General features: G+C 44.6%; 3 protein-coding genes across 7 annotated transcripts; 1 reads left to right on the top strand and 2 right to left on the bottom strand.

Moving 5' to 3' along the window:
• The first annotated feature begins 293 nt into the window (after nt 1-293).
• LOC147320252 (P2Y purinoceptor 3-like) lies at nt 294-9,001 on the top strand. Of its 2 annotated transcripts, none has more exons than XM_086307419.1 (3): nt 294-753; nt 5,175-5,760; nt 6,844-9,001. In XM_086307419.1, exons 2-3 carry the CDS (start codon nt 5,318-5,320, stop codon nt 7,751-7,753), a joined length of 1,353 nt encoding a protein of 450 aa, XP_086163545.1. In that variant the 5' UTR covers nt 294-753; nt 5,175-5,317; the 3' UTR covers nt 7,754-9,001. The 2 variants fall into 2 exon arrangements, with proteins under 2 accessions (XP_086163545.1, XP_086163544.1); XM_086307418.1 differs by lacking the exon at nt 294-753 and adding an exon at nt 1,270-1,554.
• Nucleotides 9,002-10,621: 1,620 nt separating this feature from the next.
• LOC147320253 (uncharacterized) lies at nt 10,622-20,582 on the bottom strand. Of its 4 annotated transcripts, none has more exons than XM_086308076.1 (9): nt 20,398-20,582; nt 19,401-19,626; nt 18,987-19,125; nt 17,516-17,661; nt 16,904-16,956; nt 15,375-15,499; nt 14,891-14,998; nt 13,281-13,490; nt 10,622-13,130 (listed from the first exon to the last, which is right to left on the bottom strand). In XM_086308076.1, exons 2-9 carry the CDS (start codon nt 19,601-19,603, stop codon nt 12,819-12,821), a joined length of 1,296 nt encoding a protein of 431 aa, XP_086164202.1. In that variant the 5' UTR covers nt 19,604-19,626; nt 20,398-20,582; the 3' UTR covers nt 10,622-12,818. The 4 variants fall into 4 exon arrangements, with proteins under 4 accessions (XP_086164202.1, XP_086164204.1, XP_086164201.1 ...); XM_086308078.1 differs by having other exon boundaries at nt 15,387-15,499; nt 19,401-19,631; XM_086308075.1 differs by having other exon boundaries at nt 19,401-19,631.
• A 1,235-nt stretch (nt 20,583-21,817) lies between these two features.
• On the bottom strand, nt 21,818-23,840 carry med31 (mediator complex subunit 31). The gene is made up of 4 exons (XM_086307420.1): nt 23,596-23,840; nt 22,711-22,785; nt 22,536-22,632; nt 21,818-22,420 (listed from the first exon to the last, which is right to left on the bottom strand). The coding sequence occupies exons 1-4, from the start codon at nt 23,603-23,605 to the stop codon at nt 22,204-22,206; spliced, it is 399 nt and encodes a 132-aa protein (XP_086163546.1). The 5' UTR covers nt 23,606-23,840; the 3' UTR covers nt 21,818-22,203.
• Nucleotides 23,841-27,955: the final 4,115 nt, after the last annotated feature.

Here is a 27,955-nt window from a genome sequence, read left to right on the forward strand (position 1 = left end):
ACATAAACACCTGCAGGATAAATTAGGTGTTTTATCTTCAGGCTATTGTATGCAGCCCTAAACATCTTGGTTCTTATCACTTCTATTATTCATAGAGTTTATAGTTAGGTTGGATCAGGTAATGTAAAAAAAATAATCAGAAAAATCATTATTATGATTATTATTTTTGTTCTGGGATTTGCAGGTCATAATAATCCTGGCTCCACTTCTTCCCAAAAAATGAATCAAAGACTTGGTGGTTATGGGAGCAGACAGCTTGTATTGTCAGATCCTGGATCAGTGCATCGGTTGTTTGATGTGGAGCTGCTGTTTCGAGCTCCAGCCCACACTTCTTCAGTCTGAGATGACTATATTAGAAGTATTTCCTTACTATGACATCACAGAGATCTGGGAGAAGAAAAAACTGAGATAAACTGTCATACACTGAGCTCGGTGTTAGAAACTTTGGCCGTGTTTAACAGGAGGAGGGGATGTGACAAGAATGAGGAGACCGCGGCTGTTTGAACACTGATCCCGCTGCCGTGTTTGATCACACTCAACACAGCTGATAGTGTTTGGTCTGCCCCTCAGCTCTCTGTTTATTTAGTATTTACTGTATGAATCAGAGCTGATGGTGGTGATGATGGAGAGAAGAGAGCGGACGGGTTGGAGGAGGAGGGGCTGATCCATTCACTTTTCTCTCTAATTAAAGCCTCAGATAACTGGAGGCAGAGCGAGGAGCTGAAAGCTTCAGGATCTCCTCCGGATGAGAAGGTGAGTGATCCTGTTTCCACACGAGAAGCTTTTTAAAGTCCACTCTGATCAAATTATTTTTAATTCCTTTGAACGTGTAGACTCTGAGGATTTATGAACATAAACCTTTGACTTTCTGGCTGCTTGTAGAAGACGAGGAGCTCATTAGTTGAAATGTGTGACTGATTTTATCTCGGGTCGTGTGGAGGACAGTTCATCACAATTACAGGAGAGTTGGCGTCGAGCTAATTTGTATATCCAGCATCCAAATACTTCATTCAATCAGCAATAAAAAGTAAAGACATTAAAACATCCTAATAAATTCAACAAATATTGGGTGGCATCAACATTTAAACTTGAGACATTAAAATATTTTATGTCTACTCTGAATTATTCAAACCTCGGCTGCTCGTGTAAAATCATTGGCGCTGTGAGCACCTCCTCCTCCTCTTCCTCCTCGCCCGCTGCAGTCCCTGTATTGGGTTTCATTCCTGCAGCTGTGGCTGAATGAACGCTGATCAATTATTTACAGAGAAGCTGAAGGTCAGGAGAGAGACCCAGAGAGACCCTTTGGGCCCGAAACAGAAACTTCTTAACCACAAGTCTACCAAGAAAAGCCGGAGGTGGAAGCTCAAAGGACGACAGGCTCCGATCCACTGATGCTCGGAAGATGAAGTACTAGAAACAGAATCAATTTCAGGCCAGACTCGCTTCAAATCTTTCAAACGCACCCTTAAATTTCCGTGGACCAGGAATGTCTTCATGGAAATCAGGCACCAGCTGACAGCTGCTGTCAGCTTCTGTCAGTTAATACCATCACAGGTGAGTCCACAAACATACAGACTGGATTTAATCCTCTGCTTGCCTCCAGATGAGATGGTGTGTTTGCTCACTTAGTAATGAATGATTGCTATAACTGATCATAATGAGAGTGATAAATTATAAAGCAACTTACATTTCCTTCTTTTAATTATAAAGAAGAATAAAAAAAACAATATAACCCCAACAAACGTTGTGTAAATAACAAACAAATGCAATGATTTGCAAAGCTGGTAAACCCATATTTTACTCACAACACAACAAAGAAAACATAAAAAGTTTAAACTGAGACTGTTTCATGAAAGATGTAATGGCAGCAACACATCTGTAAAAAGTTGGAACAGACTCGTGTTTCCACTGTGCATCATTCTGTAAACGTTTGAGAGCTAACAGCAGCTGCTGGGCTCACAGAGGAACGCTGTCCTGTTCTGGTTTGATGGAGGTTTCTAGCTGCTCAGCAGTCCTGGCTGCATGCATAGATTGTGCATGCAGCATATGAATGCATAGATTAGTGTGTAATTGTGTATTCTGAAAAAGTAGCCAACATGGAGATTGCTGTTCTATCCGTTCATGCTTTAAAATATGTGGCTAAACACTGCCAGTGTTTAGCAGCTAACAAAGGTCAGTGGAATCTAACAGAGGCTAACAGCAGCTAATGGAGGCTAACAGCAGCACACTGATAAAAAAAAGTTAAGGATGTTCTCTACAATTCACCTCGGTATTATTGTCATTGTACAGAAGGGAGCTTTACTGTCTTTACGGCTCTTATCAGGCTGCTTTCACAACTTTTACAGCCTCTTCCAGGGTAATTAGATTTGGCCATATACTGAGAGGTGAGGTAAACAGCAGACTGACAGCCCACACTTACTACAGACGAACAGCTGTTTGCCCTACTGTGGCCACCATACCTAAGATTATGCCCTTGAGTTGCCCTTGCCCACAGAGATTTCGCACAAGTCACATAAGTCAGAGTAATACAAACATTAGATGGTTACCTAGGCAACCAGAGCATGTCCTATGAATGCCCAGCGTGATAGTGTAACCACCCATCAGCAAATCAAATCACTTCCTCTGTGGATGATCCATAATTAAAGGATGAGAGTAGAACTTCATGCAGCAATAACTTCAAGGTAGCCCAGCCCAAAACTTGCCCTGGCTTCTGTGACTGTAATGGGACAATGGTAAAGATCTAAAGGTAACTGAGACCATGAATTCATCAGAGTGCTGTACAGTGGACTCATTTGCTTCTCCTTCTCCTTATAATTATGTCAGCTGGTGTAGCAAAATAAATATCAGATCAATACAGTAAAAATATTTGCATTATACACTCAGACTAATTTTTAAAAGCAGACTGATCACCAAAATCATTTATTTTCTGGGGATCATGAATGCTCTTTTAAATTTCATGATAACCCATCTGATAGGTCCTGTTTGGAATAAAGGGCCAGATTTACTAAGTGAGGCAAAAATAGGAGCACTTGGTTTTACAGATGATTTACAAAAGTTGCTTTTTCTAAACACAGTTAAAGTTGTTTTCAGCATGACATGCCCAATCTGCCAAAACCTGCATGATTTGGTTTGTTAAAAGGAATCAGAAAAGTACATAAGTAAAGGTCACAGACGCTCTCATGTTGACCACAATAATGAAAATAAGGAGAAGCAGCGAAAAGAAAAACTTTCTGCACCTGAACTGGAGGTCCTAGTTGACCGAAACAACATGTTTAATGAAAATCTGAGCGTTCAGTCTGGCTGTCAGAGAGCTATTCTTTTTTAGAAAGGGTGAATGCAGTGCAGCTCCACTGAAGACGTTAAGAAAGGTGGAATGATTGAGGCGACTCACAAGACCAAAAACTGTACAACAAGGTGTCAGCAGAGGAGACGGTTGTAGGTCCTGTGGGTGAAGTACCAAAACAGTCAACACTCATTGGTTCAGATCTGAACAGGTAACAGGAGTTACCTGTTACAGAGTGTTGAGCTCGAAGAGTTTTCTTCTTCTTCGGCCATGTTCTCTCAATAATGCGCACACTTGGTTTGTTGCTTACTTTTCCCTTTTTCTTTATTGACAGCAACACCGGAGGGAAAAAACATACATTCATTTTTGCAGTTCGCGCTTCAAAACATCAGGAACAGGAAGTGAAGTCACCTATAATCACCAAAATAAAATCATTTCCAAAATAAGATGACAATCAGAAAACGTCTTTTACAAAATAAGATAAATTAATATATTTACTTATGAGAACACAAATCTAACATGCAGCATCTGGTTTAGCAAAAATCGGTGGCTCAACAAGCCACACGTGAAATACTGTGGACTCACCTGAAGACCAACCATCTCCGTACTTTCTAACCTGCAGGTTTTTAAAATGTTTGTTATTCTGGAAAATGAAGACTTTGTGAACAGACCCTGGATGCTTTGCTACAGTGTTGTAATAATGTACATAATGTTTACGGATTTGGAGACTATTTGCACATAAACTGAGTGTGTGTGCTTCTTATTACACAACCCACACTCAGTTTCACATGGGACAATTAAAAATACATGTGTTCTGTCAATTACTCCAAAGATGGGAATCCTGCTGAACCGGCTAAAGGGCGTGCCCAGAAAGACACATACTCTGAACTCTTCTCGTCAGTCACATCGAGACCAGGCCATATTTGAGACCAGGCAAATGGAAACAAAGGCAGTCTTTAATCTCTGCAATGCCTCCACACAGCAATAACTGCCATCACATCAAGCTTTTTTCCGGCGTTGAATATCCCTGCAAATAGCAATAAAACAGGTGTTGTGAAAGTTAGTAAATCCAACTGTGTGCTTGATTGAAGTATTCTTCTCTCTATAGTTTTGATCTTGACAAAGGAAGTCCCAGAAATCCATATCTAACAGAGTCAGTTGCAAAAATCCCAGAGTTCCCACCTCTAACACAGAATGTCGTCAATCTCAGCAAAACCACGTTTGTGCTGGTGCAACACACTAAACATCTTCATATGTTAGCTTGTAATCAAGTCACTTCTATTTTGACCTCACACTTCTTCTTTTATAAGATTTATTTTTGATCATTTTAAACAGTTAAAAATTCCGAAACACAAACTTGACCCTAAGATGTGCACTGACACTCTGATCGCTGTTCAGAGGTTAGAGAACAATCTGCACGTGGAACCATTAATAGCTCAACTAATAAACATGGAATATACTCTAAAAATAACACCCTGTGCTTCAGCTGTTTCCTCTCAGAGACTTTGTGTTTTTACACGAAGCCACTATAATGTGCAGTATATAAATTCAAAGTAGAGCTCACAGCTGAGTTTCTACCCTACTGTATACTGACTTTAATCATACATATACATGACTCAGCCATTTGAGCAGCTGTGCACGGGGCGTCTTGACCCGCACTTCTTCAGTTATTGTGACACGGGCTTTAAAAAAACCTGACCCCAACATAGAACAGACCACCAGCCTGCTGTACGAACGGTCTGGAAAGTTTCATTAATGATTGAGGGGCTAATTGAGCGAGACAGAGTCTTCATCAGCATAACGTTGGTGGTACATTCTGAACAACCTTTCCCGAGAATAATGAGGCAATAAGGCTGTGTTTTCTTTGCTCTCTTTCCCTCTCTTGTCACAGAGACATGGATCAGTCAACATTGAGCCGAGACCGAGGATGGATAGATGGCTAGATAGATAGCACCTGAAGAGGAAGGAGCTGAGATGATGCCAGACAAGCCTGAACTAATCCTCTTCTGCCACAAATAGCCTCAGCGGTTCATCATGGGGTTGAGTCAAACCTCAAGCATCACCCCAGACATCAGCTTGCTGGCGGCAGTTGTGGCGAGCAACCATCTCAACACGTCAGGCACCTCGCACACCTCGACACTCCCTCTGCCTTCATGCAGTATCGATGAATCCTACAAATATGTCTTCCTACCCGTCTGCTACTCGCTGACCTTCCTTTTCAGCCTTACCCTCAACTCAGTGGTGCTCCTGCGCTCCTGCTGCCATCATGGACGTCGTTGGAACACTTCACTGATCTATATGGTGAACTTGGCCACCACTGACCTGATGTACGGCCTGTCTCTGCCCTTCCTGGTGGCAAGCTATGTGCTGAGGGACTGCTGGGTGTTTGGGGACTTCATGTGCCGCCTCGTACGCTTCCTGTTCTACTTCAATCTCTACTGCTCCATCTTCTTCCTTACCTGCATCTCTGTGCACAGGTAGGACAGCCTAGAAACAGTGCAGCAAAATGAAAATGTAAAAGTTTATCTTCCGCATAAATGTTGTCTAAACTTTAACCAAAATACCAGAAAATCTGCACAATAAATACAAAAAAATGAAGGTTTTGTGAATATTTGGATTTAATGTAAGACTTTGTGAGTTTAATTTAAGTTTCCTGTCACGACCAACTCTCAGAGTTTACCAAGAGTTGGTTGTGGCAGATTTTCAGTTGGTGCCATTAAAGCTCAAGTTAAAGTCGGCTTGATGGCATCTTGCTGCTTTTTGTTGTTTATCAAATTGTTTTGTAATCGTTGTTATTATGAGACTGGTTTAGTAACTCAAATATCCAGCTCCTCCCCCTTTGTTTCCAGCTCATAACCAGAAGCACACTTTCACCGACACTACAAACAAATAATTACTGCTCATATTATTTCCTGGTAATGTTAATTTTTGATGGATTTCTCATCTTTGCTATTTGAACTTTGACTGGCTAACAGGAAATTAGCAAGCTATCAGATTCTTCTGATCTTTGAGCCCATCGGAAGTTGATCAGATGTTTGCAACAGGTGAGCTGATGGGTTTGACCTCAAAGCTTGTGATCAAAATAAACTGCCGACCTAACCAAAAGCCATTCTGTTAAAGAGCCACATAATTGTTCAGTAGGTTTGAATGGGTAAGCTTCAGCTGATAATTCGACCCCTGATAATCTGAACCTGACATCGTTGTCATCAGTCCATACTAAATAAAGGCTAGTTCTCATTTGCTCCATTAGCTCACTACCTCTAAGGTAGGTGTGGTTTATCTGTTAGTTTGTTAGCGGGATCACCTGATATGTTGCAGTCAGATTTGCATAAAAATACTATTTATGTGAAAGGTTGGCTTATACGTTAGTAATCAGGTGCTGAACTGAGATGAGAAGCTGTTTCCTTTCAGATCAACTCTTCTATGGATTTTTGACTTTCTGAGTTTTCTGTTATTTCTGTTTGATGGCTGAAAACAGTTTACATGAACCTCAGTGTAAATGCTGAATAAGCAGAGGTTAAACTGATGGACTGAACTGACCACTAGTCGTCTCTCCACAGGTATCTGGGGATCTGTCATCCAATGAGGACCATCACACTGGAAAGTAAGCGGGTGGTGAAGGGGATCTGCGCATTAGTTTGGGTGGTGGTCTTCATTCTCACCTGCCCCATCTTCAGGTTCGCCCAGACCGGATACGTTAGGCGCAGAGCTGGTGAGGCTGTTGAGCCTGGAGAAGGGAGCGATTATGGGAACAGAACTGGAGACCAGGTCGGCGAGGAGTACATAAACTGCTGGGATGATGCCATAGATAAGGAGTTTGCAGACTACGTCCCATATGGCATTGTTCTCCACCTTCTAGGTTTCTTTGTGCCCTTTGTCATCATTGCCTGGTGCTACTCCCACGTGGTCCGGACAATATTTCAGACCCTGCGCTCTCCTCCCAGTTCAATAGAGGGTGGCGAGGATGGACCAGTGGGTGACGGGTCTGTGGAAGGAGTTCGAGGGCGCGAGAGAACCTCCGTCTCTATTTCTGGCTCACAGTACTCACACTACATCCGCCGGCGGCGGAAATCCATTAAAACCATTGTCACTATCACACTGCTGTTTGCACTCTGCTTCCTACCCTTCCATGTGACTCGCACGCTCTTCCTGCTCCTGCGGCGGGGACAGCTTGGCGGCTGCAATGCCATGAAGACCGTCTCCATCTGCTACAAGGTCACCAGACCTTTGGCCTCCTGCAACGCATGGCTCAATGCTCTGCTCTACTTCCTCACGGGCGATAAAGGTGGCCCCAGCTGCTGGCCAGCCGAACGCACCATCCATCGAGACCGCCGGAACGGCTCCCTCTGGTGGCCGCTGAAGATCCTCAAAAGAGATGGAGTGGGAGAAGACGATCACGAGGTGGCCGAGAGGGTTGAAAGGGAGGTGCACATAGAGAACGAGTCCAAGTCCTCCAGAGTTATCTTCTAGGATGCCATAGATCCTCAGTGGGTTACAGGCCATGTGGGATTGCTGTTTTTGATTTGAGGATGTCTACAGACTCCTCAATGCACCACACATGGCATCGGTAATTTCTTAAGAAGAAGCATTTCCAACTTGTTAAAGCATACGAAAAAACTGCAGCAATACCTGGCCAGACGTTGTTACCAGTCAGTCTGAACACTGGAATTGTTTGTAAAAATGAAAACAGTGACAAACTGATGGAGGAGATGGTGTCTATTTCAAATATTCTGTAACTGAATTGTAAACAAAGCTGTCAAATTGTTAAGTCCCAACAACAGAAACTCTGATATATTTATTCTTAATTTAGTGATTTGAGCTCCTGGTGATTTCATGACCAGCAGCAAAGTGAGCTTGGTTCCTCCCCACTGTTGCCAAGTGGTGCTTATATGGGATGATCTGATTGTTGAGGTCCTTTCTTTAAAATAGTAGGCTATTTACCTTAAGTGCATTAAGAGGAGCTTTTCCATGTTGATTTGCCCGTTGATACTCTCAGTATGGATGATTCTGAAATGATTAGCTACCTGCATTAATCTGTTTTTATTTATTGTATTTATTTCTTTGACTCGCAGGCAGCCGCTCTCGAGCCCTGTAGTGGCTTTCACAAAGCAGAAACATTTCACTTCACACAGGAGGGAGGGACAATTTTTTGCTTTTAACGAATAAATCAAGAATTTCAACAATTCACAGCTGTATCGTCAAAGCTTGAAGGGAGGGCGGCTCGCGCCTTTCTCCTTCCGCCTTCCTTCGACAGTCCAAACACATGTATGCCTGGCTGTCTCATTGTGCTACACCTGCCCAGGTGCATGTCACCTTTGACAGCTGGGATAGGGTTGTGACCACAGCGGCGCTGCTTTGGATAAGTAGAAAAAAACAGATGGATGGGTTTGCAATGTTGAAAATACATATGAATCCTTTTTTATGTACTTTAATCTCTCAGAAAAAAGGCAGAGAAGAAAAATATTTGTACATGAATCCAGTGAAGGCCAAATTTGATTAAAGCTGCATGTTAAATATCTGTGAAATATGTTGAATTTTAAACAATAAGCATACAGATCACAAGGACACGGAGTCCTGACCAATCAGTAGAAACTGCTGTGTCCGTTTTAGTCAGTTTAGAAACACACTGTGTTTTCAGCACTGAGTTATTAACATTTTAAAGTGACCATTATGATTTTATGCTGCGACTTTTGCACCTGCTGACTGCAGCCGTGCCGGCCCGGCTGTTTGGATGGATCTCCTTCAGAGGCACGCGCTGCAGCTTCCTGTCATGTTGTTGTCCAGCCTGGGTCACTCTGTGATATCACACCTCATTTCTTTGATGTGTTTGTGGGACTTTGTCTGGATTAAAGTGGGTTGTTGAACTCAGCTCTCTGTGCGGCCTTGTTTGTGGATCTGTCTTTGCTCAGAAATGTTTAATCAGCTTTTTCAGAGACAAATCAGCCGGGCTTCTGCTGACATCATACAATAACTAATACTAAGCAGCCTTCATGTCATCACTGTTATTTATTACACAGTTTTAGATTCTGGGTGAAACTTTCATACAAAGTCCAGCTGAAGCTGACAGGATACTAAACTGGTGGCTGAGTGGTGTCACTGCACAGGAACACGTCTCCAAAACATCCCAGACATAATCAAGCAATTGTGTTTTCACTGTTAAACAAATGTTAACCTCAAACTATCATCAGAGAAACAAAGGTTAAATCAGAGGCAGCAGTTTCCCTCTCTGTGTTCATCTTTCACTCATGTTCCAAATGTGCTGCAAATACATCTTCACATCACCAAAATCAGAAGAAAGTGGAAAAAACTCACATCTGACGTTATTTTTTGTACACAGATTAAATAGCACCAGAAATCTTTGGCACAACTTCACCTACTTCTAAGGTGCATGCATGAGAAACTAACACCACACAGGTGTCGAACTCCAGGCCTCGAGGGCCGGTGTCCTGCAGGGTTCAGATGTGTCCTTGATCCAACACAGCTGATCTAAATGGCTAAATTACCTCCTCAACATGTCTTTAAGTTCTCCAGAGGCCTGGGAGCTTGAGGGTCCTGCAGTATCTTAGCTGTTCCCAGGACTGCGCTCTTCTGGACAGAGATCTCCGACGTTGTTCCCGGGATCTGCTGGAGCCACTCGCCTAGTGCTCCGATTACCACTGGGACCACCATTCTCAAGATTCTCGTGTTTCTTCTTCCTGATGTTGCTGTCATTCAGGGTCACTACATCGATCACTACGGCCGTCTTCTTCTGTTTGTCTACCACCACTATGTCCGGTTGGTTAGCCACCACCATTTTGTCCGTCTGTATCTGGAAGTCCCACAGGATCTTAGCTCGGTCATTCTCCACCACCATAGGGGGCGTGTCCCATTTTGACCTCGGGACTTCCAGGTTATACTCGGCACAGATGTTCCTGTACACTATGCCGGCCACTTGGCTATGGCGTTCCATGTATGCCCTGTCTGCAGGCATCTTGCTGTTATGTGCAGCCTGCAGCTGGGGTCTTGTCTGGTGTGGCAGACCCCAGCCTCCATGGACTTAGAGTTTGTTCCTATGCTGCCATGTTTAGTGTTTTCCAATACACACACACACACACACACACACACACACACACACACACACACACACGTGTATTTTTGACTAATACAGTGAGCCGTCTTTACCAGAAATGACATCTTATTGTCCAGGCTTTCTCAGAGCTAACAATTAGATTCTTTTTCCGACACATGCTGGCAGACAAGCATTCCTGAGTTGCACTTAGAGCATATCTGTGTAGTGGACAGAATTAATATTACACCAACTGCAGACAGTTATTCTGGAGACACACAAAACAGTCTGTGTGGACTCATTAAGTTTATTTACAGGAGCCGTGCTGTATAAACACGACAGAAAGAAACCTTAAGATTAGAAAGGAAACAAAACTGCAACACGACTACAGCATGTGTGGTGAGCTAACACAAAACAAACACGGATCTCACTCCCACCAAGATAAACTAAGCTTTACACAGTGAACACTTTTATTACTTACTAAACTAAAAATAACCAAAACAAACAAGTAAAATGACGAGATGGACGACAAATAGTGAGTTTCCCTCTAAAAACAAGAGCTGATGCAACATTAAGGTATTTTATTAGGAGGGTGGTGCCTCCATAACTTCTCTCACTACACCCAAGATCTTCAACAAAAAATCAGAAAATTAAGGAACTCATTGAACTAAATTACCAAAGAAAAACTTAAAGCTTATCACAGAACAGAAACAGTGAAGATTATAAATGATCCTCTTATGGCCTCTGACAGCGGACTAATCTCTGTGATTGTCCAGGCCCCATCTTATCTTAATGACCTTGTAGTACCATATCAGCCTATTAGAGCACTTCGCTCTCGCTCTGCAGGCCTACTTGTTGTTCCTAGAGTATTTAAAAGTAGAATGGGAGGCAGAGCCTTCAGTTTTCAGGCCCCTCTTCTGTGGAACCAGCTTCCAGTTTGGATTCAGGAGACAGACACTATCTCTACTTTCAAGATTAGGCTTCAAACTTTCCTTTTTGCTAAAGCATATAGTTAGGGCTGGACCAGGTGACCCTGAATCCTCCCTTAGTTATGCTGCAATAGACGTAGGCTGCCGGGGATTCCCATGATGCACTGGGTGTTTCTTCTTCACTCTATGTGTTTATACACCTCTCTGCATTTAATAATTAGTGCTTATTAATCTCTGACTCATCCACAGCGAGTCTTTGTCCTTGAAATAATGAACGTTTATTGTAACGATTGAGGTAGATTTGAGTGTACAATGTTTATTAGAGGCAGCTCTGCTAATCACAGCAGAGGGTGGCACTAGAAGGTGATTAAATCTACAAAGCTTGGTCCTCTGTGGAGCTGGAACCATGATTTCACAGTAATCTGATTACACTTTGAGAGTTCCCGTCAGCCCTGAATCATAGGATATCGCTGCAGGGATCAGCCCATTAAAAACACAGTGACCGTCCAAATCTCAGCATATAAAGTGCAGTTAGTGATAATGTCACTGTGTAGAGCTCACTCTGCCTGCTGCCAGCTGTGGGCAAACACATTTAGATTCATGCTGTGAGATGATTTCTGAAGGCCTGAGAATCAGCTTGATTGGCTCATTTAAAATGAGCTGAATCGACTCCTGAGAGGAAACGGGGCCTGCGATCCTGCCGCGCTCTGCGCTCTAATCACACCTTCAGACTGTGAGGTAAAACCTACTGCAGTGCTTCGCTTTCTGCCTGTCGGTGTCACAGATTTGCTTCTATTTGTGTCATCTAAAACCTGCCAACACCTCGTTGCACAGACTCACAGTCTCATCTCTGTAGCAGCATCAGTGCTGGAGGTCTCTATAACCTGCAAATAATCAGCACCGCCCTTCCTGTGTCTGTTTCTTCACAGGACAACTGTGAGCACTAACTGTCCTTTATAATAGTAATTAAAACTAAAAGCAAAGTGCCATTGTTATAAACTCCAGTCACATATATTAGTGACAGCTCTGGAGTCACACCAGTTTACATCACGGACTCACAGGGAGTAAAAGCAGCCTTCACAAATCAATATGTATTAAATACTTTGGACTTTTAGACCAATAAAATTCTGAGGTGTGTTTTCAACAGCGGCTTTAGCAGGCGAGAACATTTATCACACAGTAAGCACAAAAGTTGAAGCATTGGAATATTTGTAAGGTGGTTCTTGAGACCACTCTTTGTGTTCTGAGCTAAATTGGGGGCTCATCCGAGATTTGTGCATCCTATAAACTTTGCTTGTTCAATGATGCTGCTTTTAAGTGAAGTGTCGATGTATTTTGGTTTGATGACTTATTAGCCTTTATTAGCTGCAGCGGGAGTTTAAATATAAAAGGTTTTCATTGGCTAATCAGTTTATTAAAGTATAATTACGGATGAGGGTGGAAGTCCTCAATCTAAGCAAGTGTAGTAAATTTGAAGAGGGGCAGAGGGAGCAGGCCTCTCAGGTACAGCCTGATGCGGCGCTAGAGACTCAGCTTCCTTTGCACACCTGCCCTTCACCGATTAATTGATCAGCTCCCACTCCAAGTCGCTGATCAGCCTGTAATTGAGCTTCCGGTAGTTTTTGGGGTGAATCTGTCGCTGCCGCCACACCTCCTCATACAGGCTGCGTATGACCATAGGCAGCAGTGGGAAGCCAGCGGTGCGAGCCAGTGTGTTGCAGTACTCCCACTGATCCTGGTCCAAGATCAGCAGGTGGCGATGCTGGACTCCCCGCTCCAGCTTCTCCTGCAGCTCCCGCCGGACCTCATCCTCCATCTGAACTCGAGAGGGTAACGTGACCGAGCCCTCCAACACGGCCAGGGCGAACTGGACCTGCAGCGATAGAAGACAAACGAACCTAACAACCGAAGCTACCTAACAAACGGCATTCAAACCAGAGTAAGTCCGCTCTGCTTCTTAGAAAGTCGACACTGGGACTGCTGCAGTGGAGAACAGTGGGTATGACGGTACACTGCCGCTCACCTGGCAGTTGAAGTTGGGGAAGGGGCAGATGATCTTGCAGATGCCGATGAAAAAGAGCGAGGGGAAGGCGGGTGGCACCAGAAAGCGGTACAGAGGTGACATCATCTGGTCCTGGATGTCCACACCCAGCTGGGCTGCGTCCAAGAACGGAAACCTGAAGTTATACCCGGTGCAGAACATCAGGACATCCGCCTCCGTCACCGAGCCGTCCTGGAACCCATCACAGTGTCAAATACAACCAACCAATCACAGGAGGCGTCTGCTTGAACTTTATTATATGCCGTGGCTTGCAAAAGTATTGGGCCCCCTTGAACTTTCCCACATTTTGTCACATTACAGCCACAAACATGAATCAGTTTTATTGGACTTCCAGGTGAAAGACCAACACAAAGTGGTGCACACGTGAGAAGTGGAACGAAAATCATACATGATTCAAACATCTTTTACAAATAAATAACTGCAAAGTGGGGTGTGTGTAATTATTCAGCCCCTTTGGTCTGAGTGCAGTCAGTTGCACATAGACGTTGCCTGATGAGTGCTAATGACTAAATAGAGTGCACCTGTGTGTAATCTAACGTCAGTACAAATACAGCTGCTCTGTGACGGCCTCAGAGGTTGTCTGAGAGAATATTGGGAGCAACAACACCATGAAGTCCAAAGAACACAGCAGACAGGTCAGGGATAAAGTTATTGAGAAATTTAAAGCAGGCTGAGGCTACAAAAAGATTTCCCAAGCCTTGAACATCCCACAGAGCACTGTTCAATCCATCACTCAGAAATGGAAGGAGTATGGCACAACTGTAAACCTACCAAGACAAGGCCGTCCACCTAAACTCAGGCCGAACAAGGAGAGCGCCGATCAGAAATGCAGCCAAGAGGCCCATGGTGACTCTGGACGAGCTGCAGAGATCTACAGCTCAGGTGGGGGAATCTGTCCACAGGACAACTATTAGTGGTGCACTGCACAAAGTTGGCCTTTATGGAAGAGTGGCAAGAAGAAAGCCATTGTTAACAGAAAACCAGAAGAAGTCCTGTTTGCAGTTTGCCACAAGCCATGTGGGGACACAGCAAACATGTGGGGGACACAGCAAACATGTGGAAGAAGCTGCTCTGGTCAGATGAGACCAAAATGCAAAACGCTATGTGTGGAAAACTAACACTGCACATCACTCTGAACACACCATCCCCACTGTCAGATATGGTGGTGGCAGCATCATGCTCTGGGGGGGCTTCTCTTCAGCAGGGACAGGGAAGCTGGTCAGAGTTGATGGGAAGATGGATGGAGCCAAATACAGGGCAGTCTTGGAAGAAAACCTCTTGGAGTCTGCAAAAGACTTGAGACTGGGGCGGAGCTTCAGCTTCCAACAGGACAACGACCCTAAACATAAAGCCAGGGCAACAATGGGATGGTTTAAAACAAAACATATCCATGTGTTAGACTGGCCCAGTCAAAGTCCAGATCTAAATCCAATCGAGAATCTGTGGCAAGATCTGAAAACTGCTGTTCACAAACACTAATCTGACTGAGCTGGGGGGCCGAATACTTTCACAAGCCACTGTCTCAGGTGGACTTCCTGCAGTGGAGGATTAATACAGTTGAGGTCAGTCACCTGGAAGCGAATTCTGCCGTCGTCCTCGACGGCCTCTACTGAGCTGGACTGTTGAATCCCATCAGGCAGAGGGAAGGTGATCCGAGGGCGGCGGTGACTCAGAGTCACCTGTGAGATGAAGAAAGAAAAACACGCCGTGAGTCTAAAGCTCCGTCACACGCTTTCTGCACTCGCTGCTCGTCCCAGGCTGCAGTTATGCAGCGTAACCTGCTGTTAACTTCTTTAAAGACACAATTATACGTCTTTGCTCTCGCTCCTCTTCCTCCTGCTCTCTAACCAGAGGCTTCCTGTGGCTTTGTCAAACAGTTAATACAAATGTAGGAACATGCACCCTCTGTCTATCACCTGGCACCTTCCTCCCATCAGAGGAGGAACCCACTGGTGCCAAGCTCGTCAGGCATTCTGGTAGGTCAACTAAAATATGCAAGAAATAAAGATAATAATAATAAAAATAATACATCTGCATGCAGGTGTTAGTTGTTACCTGGGCACCCACATTGGCCAACTCGAGGGAAATATCCAGACCTGATGCTTTGGCTCCCAGAACGACCACCGACTGACCCGCAAACGGCTCCGCGAATCGATACGAGTGACTGTGGAGCACTTTCCCTGCACACAGAGAGGCACACTGGTTCTAGAATGGATCACTGGGAGGGATGCTCTGTGCAGCGGTGACAGCTGTTCCAGAGTAGGCGGGGTAAAAGTTGTCCCACAAGGCTGGCCGACATGATAGACGATGGGCAGGGCTGTGAATACTCAAGACTGTGTTTATTGAACGCAGTATGGAGAAGAACAACGAGAATTAAGAGACCTGGTGACCAGTGATGGACGTTAGACCAGCTGTAAAACTGGAGGCAGTTTGTTCGCACTAACCACAACAACTACCATCTTCATCTGATGCGGCCCCCCTGGCGCCAGCTGGATGCTCAAGGCAAAAGCTGACGGGAATAACACAACTCTCCGTTAGATAACAAAACAGCTGCTGTGACTCCTCATTCAAGGTCACCGGCGCCGACCGAAGATTGCTGACTTTTGCCTAACCGGGTGAAGGGACACTTTCTCTCCGCTGAACACGGAACACGCACGCATGTACACTGATGCAGACCTACACTCACCTCCACCCCCTCCAAACGCCTTCGAAGCTTATGTCTTTATGTTGTGAGATGTGCTGATTCGTGTGTTGAGGTGTTTTTTTCTGTTCTCAAACTGATCTCCCTGTTGGAGCTCAGTCTGGGAGGAGTTCTTTTCTTCTCCTCGTCTTTCCTCATGTTGTGCATTTTCCATGGTTTCGGTTCGGGTGGCTGCTCGTGGGGTCGACCGGCCAGAGCTACCTAGCCTGACCGGTCTCCTCAATGTGATGTTTGTGCATTGTATGTACGGTCGGCAGGGTATCTATCTTAATTGCCCCTTGGAGATAAATAAAGTCTCTCTGACTGACTTGGCTGAGCTGCCTGTTGAGCTTTCATTCAAACTTCTTTGGTGTCCAGAAGCCTCTGAAACCTCTGATTTTACCAACTGACTGAAACACGAAGGTTTCCCGGAGGTGTCTGAACACACCCGGAGGTACGCTTTGTGGGGATTCAGCACAAAATGAGAACAATGCTGGTGTGTCTAACCAGCCACACGAACATTCCTGAAGCTCACACCGATGCGGCTCAGTTTGAAGTGTCACGATCTGCTGTGAACTCGCAAAACTGTCCACACCTTCAGTGTGCAGCAGACAGAAAGGAGAGGACTGAGCTCTGAGCGCAGTCCTTCCGCTGATCCAATCTAGCACCAGCGAACCTCGATTTACTAAACTGACACAGATTAATGCTAATCACGACTGAGTGTTTACAGATGTTACTGAGGCTTAAACACAAGAATAAACCTGATGAAGTCATCAGCAGTTCACTGCATTCATTCAATCTCCTCAGAAAAACTAATTTCTATCATATCAGGAACTTTTCATTAAAATACTTGCTTGTTGTAAAAGCTTTGTTTTTGTTATGAAGGCATAAATGTTTGTTTTACCTTTAAAGTTCTCGATGCCTGGTATGAGTGGGATGTGAGGGTCTGAGTAGTGCCTTTAAAACAGACGAGAATAAGAGTCAAAATAATAAGAGCCGCTGAAGCAGGTGAACTCAGAGCTTTGGCACCCTCAAGTGGCAGCAGGGGGCAGAGGCTTTTATTCTGAAGTAAAGCCTACAGAGTCATTTCAAAATAAAATGCTCACCTTCAAATTAAGAGCTTTAATACACACTTTGTAACTTTCTGCTTTTGGATAAAATCTTTTTCTTTTTCCAAAACACAAAATCTTAGACTTCACAAGATTCACACTTTTATTTGTAAATGTCAACATTTAAAGACTTTTAAAAAAAGACATCGTATTAAAGTTGCACTCTGGAATAATTAGTGAATGCAAATATGTTGAATCGCAGCCACACGCTGACCAGTTGTTACGGCTCATTAGCCAATGAGATGCTGTAGTTTAACCTTTGATTTAATGAAACTTTAAACTACGTCTGAGACCATCAACTCATGGGCGAAGTGTTGGTCACAGAACCAGATTCATATGTTTCTGCACTATTACTTTTATTTGCCATCGCCCCCTGCTGGTCATTAGAACGCAGTGTGTGATCTCACCCCGAGCAGACGAAGACAGAGTCAAACGTCTCAGTTTTCTGATGACCTGAAGAATCAGATGATGTCACTTCCCACGCCGTCCTCTCCTCCACCTCGCCCTCTGTCGTCACATTGACGGGCTTCACGCTTTCCACGACAGTGTTGAACTGACAAAAAGAGTCACAGTGAGGAAAGTGGCGCCGCGGGAGGTTTACTTTTGTATTGTATCATATTTGAGACAAATCAGATCTCTTAGAAAATTCAAGGCGAGCAGATTTTTATTGACGGAGCTGAAATCGTCTCCAAGTCTCTGATGATCCTGGGGTCCACACCGGTGGCAGGTACTCAGGTGTTGGCTTTATACTAGAGAGCAGTTTAGTCATATTAGCAACTCCATCAGTGACGAAGCATCAGGCTGTTCCTGGATGCAGCGATGTTTCCTTATGTTTAACACCCTGTTACAGCCAATCAGATCACTGTCACGGCTTCATAAACCAGAACTAAAAACCTCAGGACAACAAACCACAATCACACTTGTTTCTTTCAGGGATTCTGAAAAATAACCAGCCACGTAACATTAACCAGGTCAGGACTACTATTGGATGGATGGACTTTGTGTTTAGTGCTGTGACGTAGTGTTTGTGTAACTGCTGGATCTTTATTTGGGTTTTATGGTTTATTTAATACAGCGTGTGCCTGCAGAGGGAAGATAAATGAGATGATGAATAAAGAAAAAGGAAATGAAAACTTTGTTTTGAGTTTGAGTTCGGTGTGTCACACCAGGCTTTATGAACAGCTTTCATTAAGCCTGAGGAAGCAACACCGCTGGTACATTTTCATGTACAAAGCATGCTGGGTAATCGCCTTGATTATCTTTATTGCCTATGAACAGCTGTTAGGATTGTCGCTCGTGTTTCTGGTACCAGGAGTTAAAACAGAAAGTTCAAACGAACGAAAGCTGCTTTTATCCAGCTGGGAAACTTGAAACCTCAGATCTTCTACTGCAGAGTGCGTCTGTGATCCTGATCAGGTCTCTGTTGAACCAGATTTTACTCTCTTGGTTAAATACAAGAAGCAGTCGAGCTGGTTGGAGCCTCGCTTCAGACTGTGGCTCGGAGTTAACATCTCCATGGTCACGGCTGTGGTCTTTCCCACAAACTCCACACTCTTACTTTTTACAGATGCAGACATTTTTCAATTTTCAATCCAATCAATGTTATTTAAAACAACAGCTGCCTCCAGGCGCTTTATACTGTAAAGACTCTACAATAAAACAAAGAAAGGAATAAAACATTACTGAGTCGATATTTTCCTTTCTGCACTCGAAGGGCATTAAATACAAAATGCTGCCATCGATAAAGATTTTAACTGAATCGTAAAGTCTACACGTATCACAAAGCAGCCACCTGCACCCTTCACTACATGACATCACAGACTGTGTTATGAGAGCCAGCAGCTTAAATCTGACTCAGAAGAATCCCGGGAGACTCACCCGGATGTGAGGCCGGATGCCGTGGCTCTGGCAGTACCTCTCCAGGTACCTCTGGACCTCCTGATGGGGCAGGAAGCTGCTAAGCTGGGGTTCAAAGGGGAAGTCCGGGAACATCATCACCTCCTTGGGCAGGTTGGTCCTGTCGGAATATCAGAAAACATTAACTGCGAGCACAGAAAGGAAACTTCACTGCAGCTCAGCCTTTCTCTCATGTTCATGTCAATGTAGGAGACTGCAGAGAGAACGAGCCCACAGGAAAGGACCAGAAACAACTGTGACTTTAGGCTTTAGTCGAGTCAGGACTGAAGCGTTAAGGATGACTTTACAACATAAATTATGCAAAGCTGCTCTAGTGAAACGTGGAGCCGGCCCTCGCAGCGAGCCCATCGATGGTGTGCAGACAGGTGAGCCTACCTGAGGTCTCTGTACATGCTGCTGTGCACCGGCAGCCCGTTATCAAGCTTTCCAACACGTTCGTCGTAACACCAGGTGCCGCCTACGTTTTCAGAGAGCTCGAACACCACCGGAGGAGCGAAGCGGCCTGAACGGGACAGGATGTGCCTGGCCGCGCAGAGTCCGGCTGCTCCGGCACCGACCACCGCCACCCGCTGCAACATCAGGTCTGTGCTGGTGACTCCACCTGAACTGAGCACGGAGACACAAACGCTCGAGATGAGGTCTGGTTATCACAGTGAGTAAACAGCTAATAATGAGTGTGCATGCTGTATGAATACAGTACGTGCTGATCTGCTCCACCTCATTTCCTGTTGTAAATCTATGTTCCAGTGCTACGTGCTCACATCAAACACAGCACACAGACGGATAACTAGGTGATAACTGATTAATGTGAAATATTTCCGAGCATCAAAATGATCATTTTGCTGGTTTTGGCTTTGCGCTCCAGAAGAAGCCCCGCCCACCTGCTGATTAAATGTTCTGTTTATGAGGGGCAGCCAATCAGAAGAAAACTGGCATAAAGAGGCAGGAGTTGAAACTAGCGGAACTGAAGCTCTGATTATTTTGAACCCTGTTAGAGTCAAAGAATAAAAGGTATGTGAGTCTAAAGGTCACAGGTGACGCTGTGACTCTAATTTACAGTTTAACCCAGCCTGGACTTGGACCTGCAGGCTGCCACTTTACAGTCCGAGCCATTAGCTCCGCTCCTCCACACTTCACAGATGAGCAAATATGAACAACTCCCTTATCAGAATGCTAACAAGCTAACTCAGCCACAGTTTCATAAATCACGTTTATTCAACCCCATATTGCAAACTGCGCATGCCCACACCAGGCGACCACAAACTTTTTAAGTCTACCTGTCAGTGCAGATCGCTCCGTTGCTACATTAAAGTCGGCACTTTTAAACAAAACACCCCGATTAATCAGTGATGATGAAGAAACAAGGAGTTACCGTCGTCCCGCTCAACCGTTTCCCGTCCCGGTGTCCGCGGAAATCAGCGAAAACATCGCTTAAACGTTAGCTAACTGAACCGCTGGGCGTCCATCCAGGTACCGAGGCACGACTCACGTCTCAACACCGCTCGGTTACCGCACAACGGCCCTGGTGTTACGGAGAAAACGGTCCCGTGTCTTCCGCTAACGTAATCAAAAAACTTCCGGAGTCCTTCACAATAAAAGCAGATAAGGACGTTTAGCGCCAGAAAACGGCAAAAATAATATTTTATTTTATTCTATTTTCAATACATTTTAGCTTCATTTAGTTTCCTGAGTGGATTTACTTTACTCAGATGTATTATTATGATTTTGTTTCCTCTGTTACATTTTATTGCTGGTATTATTTTATTTATCTATCGAACTATTTGTGTATTTATTTTAGCTGAACAGTCCTCCGATCAACGCTTCCTGTTTTTAGATAAACGGACTTTATTATTTTGAAAAAATAGTTCGATGATAGTTTAGGTTTTAGTGTATTAACCATCCTATTACGGCTGCTTGTCGTGTCAGTATTTAACAAAAATGACTTAAACTACATGTCCGGGTTTCTTTTGAAGTTAATTTTATAATAAAATGTTTGTTAGCTGTATCAGCCAGCTGACCTCTGAGAATGGTGTTTGCACTCCTCACTGCACGTTCAGTCCTCGGTCCTTCATCCGTTTTGGTTCCCGCTGCTTTAGATGTCCTGTCATAAACACGCGCTTACACTCTTACAGGTGAGAGCAGCAGGTAACAACGCACCCTCAGTCAATAAACAGAGGGTCCAGGAGGGCTCTCTGTCTGTGTTTGTGCTCAAGGCTCTGCAGCCAGGGATGCTTTGTCTTGTTGCTCTGCTCTTTTCCACCGGATCTGTTTTCGGGATCTAAATCTAACAGGATCTAAAAATAGAAAAGAAATATTGAGTTTCCTCTTTAAATGCACATCATGAGCCACCCTGGTGGTGGTCAGAGGGCCCGGTGGCGCCAGTGTCCGGCAGCCTCGCCTCCGTCAGTGCGCCCCAGGGTGGCTGTGGCTACAATGTAGCTGCCATCACCAGTGTGTGAATGGGTGGATGACTGGATATGTAAAGCGCTTTGGGGTCCTTAGGGACTAGTAAAGTGCTATATAAATACAGGCCATTTACCATTTACCCTCACTGAATCACTGTTTAATGCTCTGCTGTAGAAGTGACGATGGAGGGAAACTTTGTGATGAAGTGAGATCTTGTTCATGTGACCTGCATCAGAGCACCTCCTCTTTCCCTCACGTCAGGATATTTCAGGTCAAGGAAAAGTGGTTAGGAAAAGGAGGTAGGTCATTGTTGTTATTGAGCAGACTAACTCAAAGAAAGCCTGCATAACTTTTGGTTTAATCAACACGCAAACAGAAACAAACTCTTCACATTTCAAACATTTTATTAGAACAAAGGATGAAAACAGGCCGAGCCACTCCTCTCTCCCGGAACACTTCAGTCACACTCAGGTGATCGCCGCAGATAAAAGCACGCCCCCATCAGGCAGGAGCTCACTCTGCAGCTGAGCAGCAGGACTTTAAATGAAAACCTCTGCTGCCTTTTTGTTTTCAGTCTGTTCCTGCTGAGACCATAGGACTGACAAGTTCCAGGAAATAGTTACATCCATAAATCCAGGAGAAATTTTAGCTTGAAAGCTTGATGCTTCCCATCAGCTGATCAGCTCCCACCTCAGTTCCTCCCCCACGGTCTTTAATGTTCACGTGAATGGAGAAATAACCTCGGTATCCCAGCAGCACTCCAACTCCGTCGTCATTTTGCGGCAGCATTGCCGTGCGGCGGGGCCGTCTGTGGCTGCGCCTGCGTTTGCTCAGCGAGCGCCTGCTGCAGCCGCATGCGTTTTCGTGAGTAGTGCTGCCAGTGCAGCAGCTGCTGCTCGTCGATGAACTTGGCGCACTGAGCGTTCACCAGCTCCTTCCTGAAGTGCTCGTACTGCAGCAGCTCCAGCATGTGCAGGCAGTGGGGGTACCTGCAGGGGGCGGAGTCACAGAGCAGAGGTCAGCTGACAGAAGGGTTTACAAACATCACAACTTTATCCTCAAAGAGAAAATCATCTAAACTGAGGATCAAACACGTCGCCGTACTTGAGGAACTTGGCATACTCAGGCTCCTTCCAGTACAGCAGGTACTTCAGGTAGTTGATGAAGGATCTGTCCCTCAGGATGCCTCTCTGAGCCAGAACTGGAAACAAACACACAAAACCTACGTTAAACTCTGGCAAATGTGAAGCTGCGAGTTTCTGATCACAGAGTCACTCACAGTTCAGGTAGTTGGGATTCGCCAAACACTGGACGAACTCGAGCTCCAACTGGAAACGGTTCCTGGCCTGCTCGTCTGCACCGGGAAGCACACGAGTTAATCAGCAACACGACATTCAAACCCACAGCACAGATTATCCTGAGATCATCAGGAGCACATGCTTTTAACTTCTATTATTTAATTACATTAAATCTAAACCTCAATAATATCTCGAAGGATTCAATCCACACTACACACACGCCAACGTAACACACCCACGAGAACGCATGTTTCTATACCAGACTCCATTAGAAAAAAAGCAATTTAGAGGCACATTGTTTTAATTCAACCTGAAAACTTTAAACAGGCAGCTCGGAAATTAAATTTAATATAAGGATGAATTATTGAGAGCCGAATTAAAGAGCGAGTCTCGGAGTACAGTCTTCAGCGTCCATGCCAGGTCATCTTCAAACACACTTACGTTAGCTGATAAATCAGGTTTGTTGTCAATCGGAATAATTTCTTGGGACGTTGTGATCAGGACAGAAAAGGCCGACACTCTGCAGCCTGACTTAAAGCTAATCATGAGTGTACCAACGTCGTTAACAACACATTCAATTACATTTAAAAACAACCAGAACCTTTACTCCCTTTAACTCCCTTAAATAAAACTCGTAATCCCAGCGCCGCCAGACTCCATTCAATTTAACGCCGCTTTGTCTGTTTGCGGAATGCTTCGTAGTCAAAGTAGAAAAACAAGACGGAGCACATGTAAATACCATCAGCTGCTCACAGACACGCTTTTAAAGCCAACAAAGTAAAACTTACGGATTTATTTATGGCGTTTTGTCTTACAGGAAATATTAGCCTAGCAGATTAGCATTGACCAAACAATCTGCTACAAACCTGTTTCCATGGCTACAGCCTGAAGGCAGCAGTATGTAGATGAAGGACTTAAATGTCAGATAAACTGTATAAAAACTTAAGAAGCACAAATAAGAACAGAAAGCCGGGTTTTGCCCTTTTCGGGTTTAATCGCCGCCATCAAACGTGTGCAGACTAAAACGTAAAACGTTAAACTTCCGCCTTCGCGACATCCACGTCGCTTTACGCTGCCTGCTGTTCGTTGTTTGGCCTCAAGAGGGAGGCAACAGCAGGCAAAAGATAAGCGCCTTCAGACTCCCACAGATATGGAACGCCAGGACTGACATAATGAATTAATAAATACACCATTAAATAATTAATTAAATGTGGCAATAATTAATTAAATAAATATTTACAACTCATTTAATTCAATAATTATTGGCACATTTAATAATTATTGACATATTTAATTAATCCATCCATCCATTCGCTTCCGCTTCTCCTTTTCAGGGTCGCGGGGGGCGCTGGAGCCTATCCCAGCTGTCATAGGGTGAGAGGCGGGGTACACCCTGGACAGGTCGCCAGTCTGTCGCAGGGCCAACACACAGGGACAGTTTTTGTGTCTGTAGGGCTGTTTGATGACGGTTTGGACTCTGGGAGATGAGGACACACCCACATCTGTTCCATACTGCAGCCATTGATGGTGTTACAGCTCTGAGGCAGCTTTGGGGCATCAGACGCACACACTGGAAAACCAGCACCTGGACTTCATGCAGGAGAGACGGCCTCAGTGATTTAGGTTCATAAGCGAGTTCAAACACTTCTGGCCTCTTATCACTTAGATTCCTTAATCTTAACAGTGAATGCATTTAAAGCAGGAACTGCACACCTAGCTGTCAGAAGTTTGGCAGCATGAGTACTGTAAAGTTTTGTAGGGTCCTTGTTAAAAATTCCACAAGCACCACGTTTGTCATATAAAGTTCCATTTTTTACAGTACATTGTTGAAATTATAAACTATATATTCTAGTTGTCCACTTGTCAGTAATCTTTGAGTAAATGGATGTCAGTGATAAATCAGTGGTGATTCACCTGCAAATGTTTTTAACAAACTTTGTTTTTTGTAGAATTCATCGGCAGCTGTGGAGAGATGCATTTGAATATCTTCTGGTTCCACTTTTCCTAACCTGGAAGCTGAGGATGGCTGATTGCTGACAAGGACGCACCTCAGTGCTTATCATGGGTGTTACATCCTCTGTGCAGGAATTCCAAAGAAAACGAGAGCAACGAGCACTCGTTAAGAGCAGCCAGAAATCTGTCCCTTTCTGGCAGCTGTGGAAACGTCCAATAAGAAAGTTTGCATTCTTAGAACAATGCTGGTCATGTGTGATGTGTCATCATATGAGGATATTACATTTTGACCTAATTCTGCTCAATTAAGTGTTTTGATCGTTGATCCAGTACGGCAGCTTTGTGTTGTGCTGCAAGTTAAAAACTATTGTCCTCATGAGCACAGCATCTAACAACTCTCCTTTACAAAAGTCGATTGACTTTAACTGGACACAATGGTTTCCAGTGGGAGCAGTGTTGGGGAGTAACGGAATACATGTACCGCCGTTACGTATTTAAAATACAAAATATGAGTAACTGTATTCCGTTACAGTTACCGTTTAAAAAGGTGGTATTCAGAATACAGTTACTTTGTTGAAATAAATGGATTACACTGCGGTACTTTCCTGTTTCATTTTGTCGCGGGTCAGGACTGTTTGGGTTTTGTTTGACAGCTACGTTCTGTTGTTCCAGGCGGCAGGGTTACGGTTGCCATGGTTACAGGGCGACGCTCTCTCTCTCTCTGCGACTGTGTGTTTCCTGGGTGAGAGAGCGCCTTTTCGTTGTTGTTGTTGTGCTAAGCTAACAGGCAGAATGCTACAAGCATAGCTCTAAAGAATGTAGCATCATGGGCAGTGTAGTCCGTGCTGCAGGGAGAATGGACTGCCATACCCGTTATGGGTCTGTGCGCGCGAGGAGGGAGAAAAAGGGGAGTGGAAAGGTACGAGTTGTCATCGAGGAAAAACGGGAGCTGGAAGCATGTAAATATAATAATAACCACTTCAGCCAAGAAGAGAGCCTGACGAGCCCAGTTGTAAGTAAGCTATTAAGACTCGACTGTACACCGTGTTCCTGTTTTCCTCCGACAACAATAAGTTCCGTTGGAGCAGCCTTTCAACGCCTCTCTCTGTCTCTGCTAGCAAAGTTGACCCACACAACAAAGTAAAGCTATTTTTCGGCTACGAGCCGACAGGGACCCCGCCGTATTAGTCAGAGGTCCCTTTACTACAGTTCGGAGTCGCGGACCTTCAGTAATAGTAATAAATCACACAGCAATAGTACATTCACGTAGTTGTAAAAAGCATGATAATATATTAAGTAATCCAAAGTATTCAGAATACGTTACTCTCATTGAGTAACGTAACGGAATACGTTACAGAATACATTTTGGGGCATGTAATCTGTAATCTGTAATGGAATACATTTTAAAAGTAACCTTCCCAACACTGGTGAGGAGATACATTCATCACTCATCCCTGACACCGGAGAAGTCACCTGGATGAGTGAAAAAACAATTTTCCATGGAAAATCCAGAGGAACTGAACTTTGTTGTTTCTTTGGGCTCAATTTCAGCTCTAGCAGCACCTCTCAGAAGAAAACGGTTTTCCCAATTATCAGATGAAAAGATTGTTGAACCAGGTGGTATTCTCTGGAGTTGAAATGCAGTTTATTAAATTGGAATTCAAAAATGAATTTACAAATACAGATTTTATTCTACAATTCATTAATTAAGCACAGAACTTTTTATTTCGATGCGCGTGGCTCTTGTGGTCCTCCATACAGCCTGGTGTAACAGAGTTAGAAAATAGCTTAATGAATTTCCTCAAAATTGATGTGCTTTGTGAATAGTTGGAGCCACCACTAAAGAAGAGGTCTCTGCCATCTTTGAGACACATACCCTTTGGGAGTCGGGTGCCAGAACGCGTGCTGTTGACATCCTCCAACAGCTTCCACAGCTACTTCTCCCTGCAACGGATGCTCAACCTGTGTTCTCTGAGGGTGAGCTTCGTGAGGGGCAGTTGAGGGATCCTGTCCTCTCCAGAGTGCTGTACTTTGTGGAACGTGGCCGTCGACCTTCCCGGAGGGAAAGATCCAGTGAGTGTGCCATGGTCATTAGGTACCTTAAACACTGGGACAAACTGACGATGTGTAATGGTGTCCTTTACAGAGTATCTAGGGATCAGGTCTCCAAGAAGAAGAGATACCAATTTGTTGTTCCTGATGCCCTTAAACCCGAGGTCCTCCAGGGCACACATGACAATGCTGGCCACCAGGGGCAGTTTAGGAGCTTGTGTCTGGCCCGCCAGAGGTTCTTTTGGCCGCACATTGACAGAGATGTGAAGGATTATGTGCGACAATGCCAGCGGTGTGTCATTGGTAAGGCAGCTGATCCTGAGGGGAGGGCACCCCTGGAGAGTATCAAGACATCTGCACCTTTGGAAATTGTGTGCATTGATTTTTGGACTGCGGAGGATTCTAACAAGAAACCTGTTGATGTGCTGGTAGTGACAGACCATTTTACTAGGATGGCCCAGGCCTTCCCTTGCCGAGATCAGTCTGCTAAACAGGTTGCGAAGCAACTCTGGGACAAGTATTTCTGCATTTATGGATTCCCAGAGAGGGTCCATTCTGACCAGGGCGCATCATTCGAAAGTCAGCTGGTTGCCGAATTGCTCAGGGTTGCTGGTGTGAAGAAGTCTCGGACGACGCCGTACCATCCAATGGGCAACGGTAGTGTGGAACGTTTTAACAGGACACTGGGCAACATGATTCGTGCCCTCCCTCCTGATGCGAAACACGACTGGCCCCGGCGCCTCCAGACCCTGACATTCATGTATAACTGTACTGTGCATGAGACAACAGGTTACGCTCCTTTCTATCTCATGTTTGGTAGGGTCCCCCGTCTTCCAGTTGATGTGCTGTTCAAAAACATACTGAAAGATCCTGAAATCGGTTGTTATGATAGCTACGTGGTGTCCCTGACAAAGGATCTTCAAGAGGCAATGGCTATTGCTCAAGGACATGTTGACAAAGAACAGAGACGTCAGGCTGAGCTCTATAACCGCCGTGTGAAGGGGAACTTGATCGCTACGGGTGATAGAGTCCTGGTTTCCAACAGACGTGAGAGAGGGAAGCGAAAAACAGCAGACAGGTGGGAGTCCACCATATACACTGTCGTTGGTGTGAAACCTGCTACTCACACATATGTGATCAAGAATCCTATCACTGGACAGGAGAGGGTTTTGCACCGTAACCTGTTGATGCTTGTTAACTTCTTGCCTGTGGACGTGGACA

The sequence above is a fragment of the Aulonocara sp. 'chitande type north' Nkhata Bay genome, linkage group LG10, assembly GCF_057382095.1.
Source record: "Aulonocara sp. 'chitande type north' Nkhata Bay isolate Kocher_YH1m ecotype deep benthic linkage group LG10, A_spYH_male_GT1.1, whole genome shotgun sequence".
In the NCBI taxonomy this organism is placed as follows: Eukaryota; Metazoa; Chordata; class Actinopteri; order Cichliformes; family Cichlidae; genus Aulonocara; species Aulonocara sp. 'chitande type north' Nkhata Bay.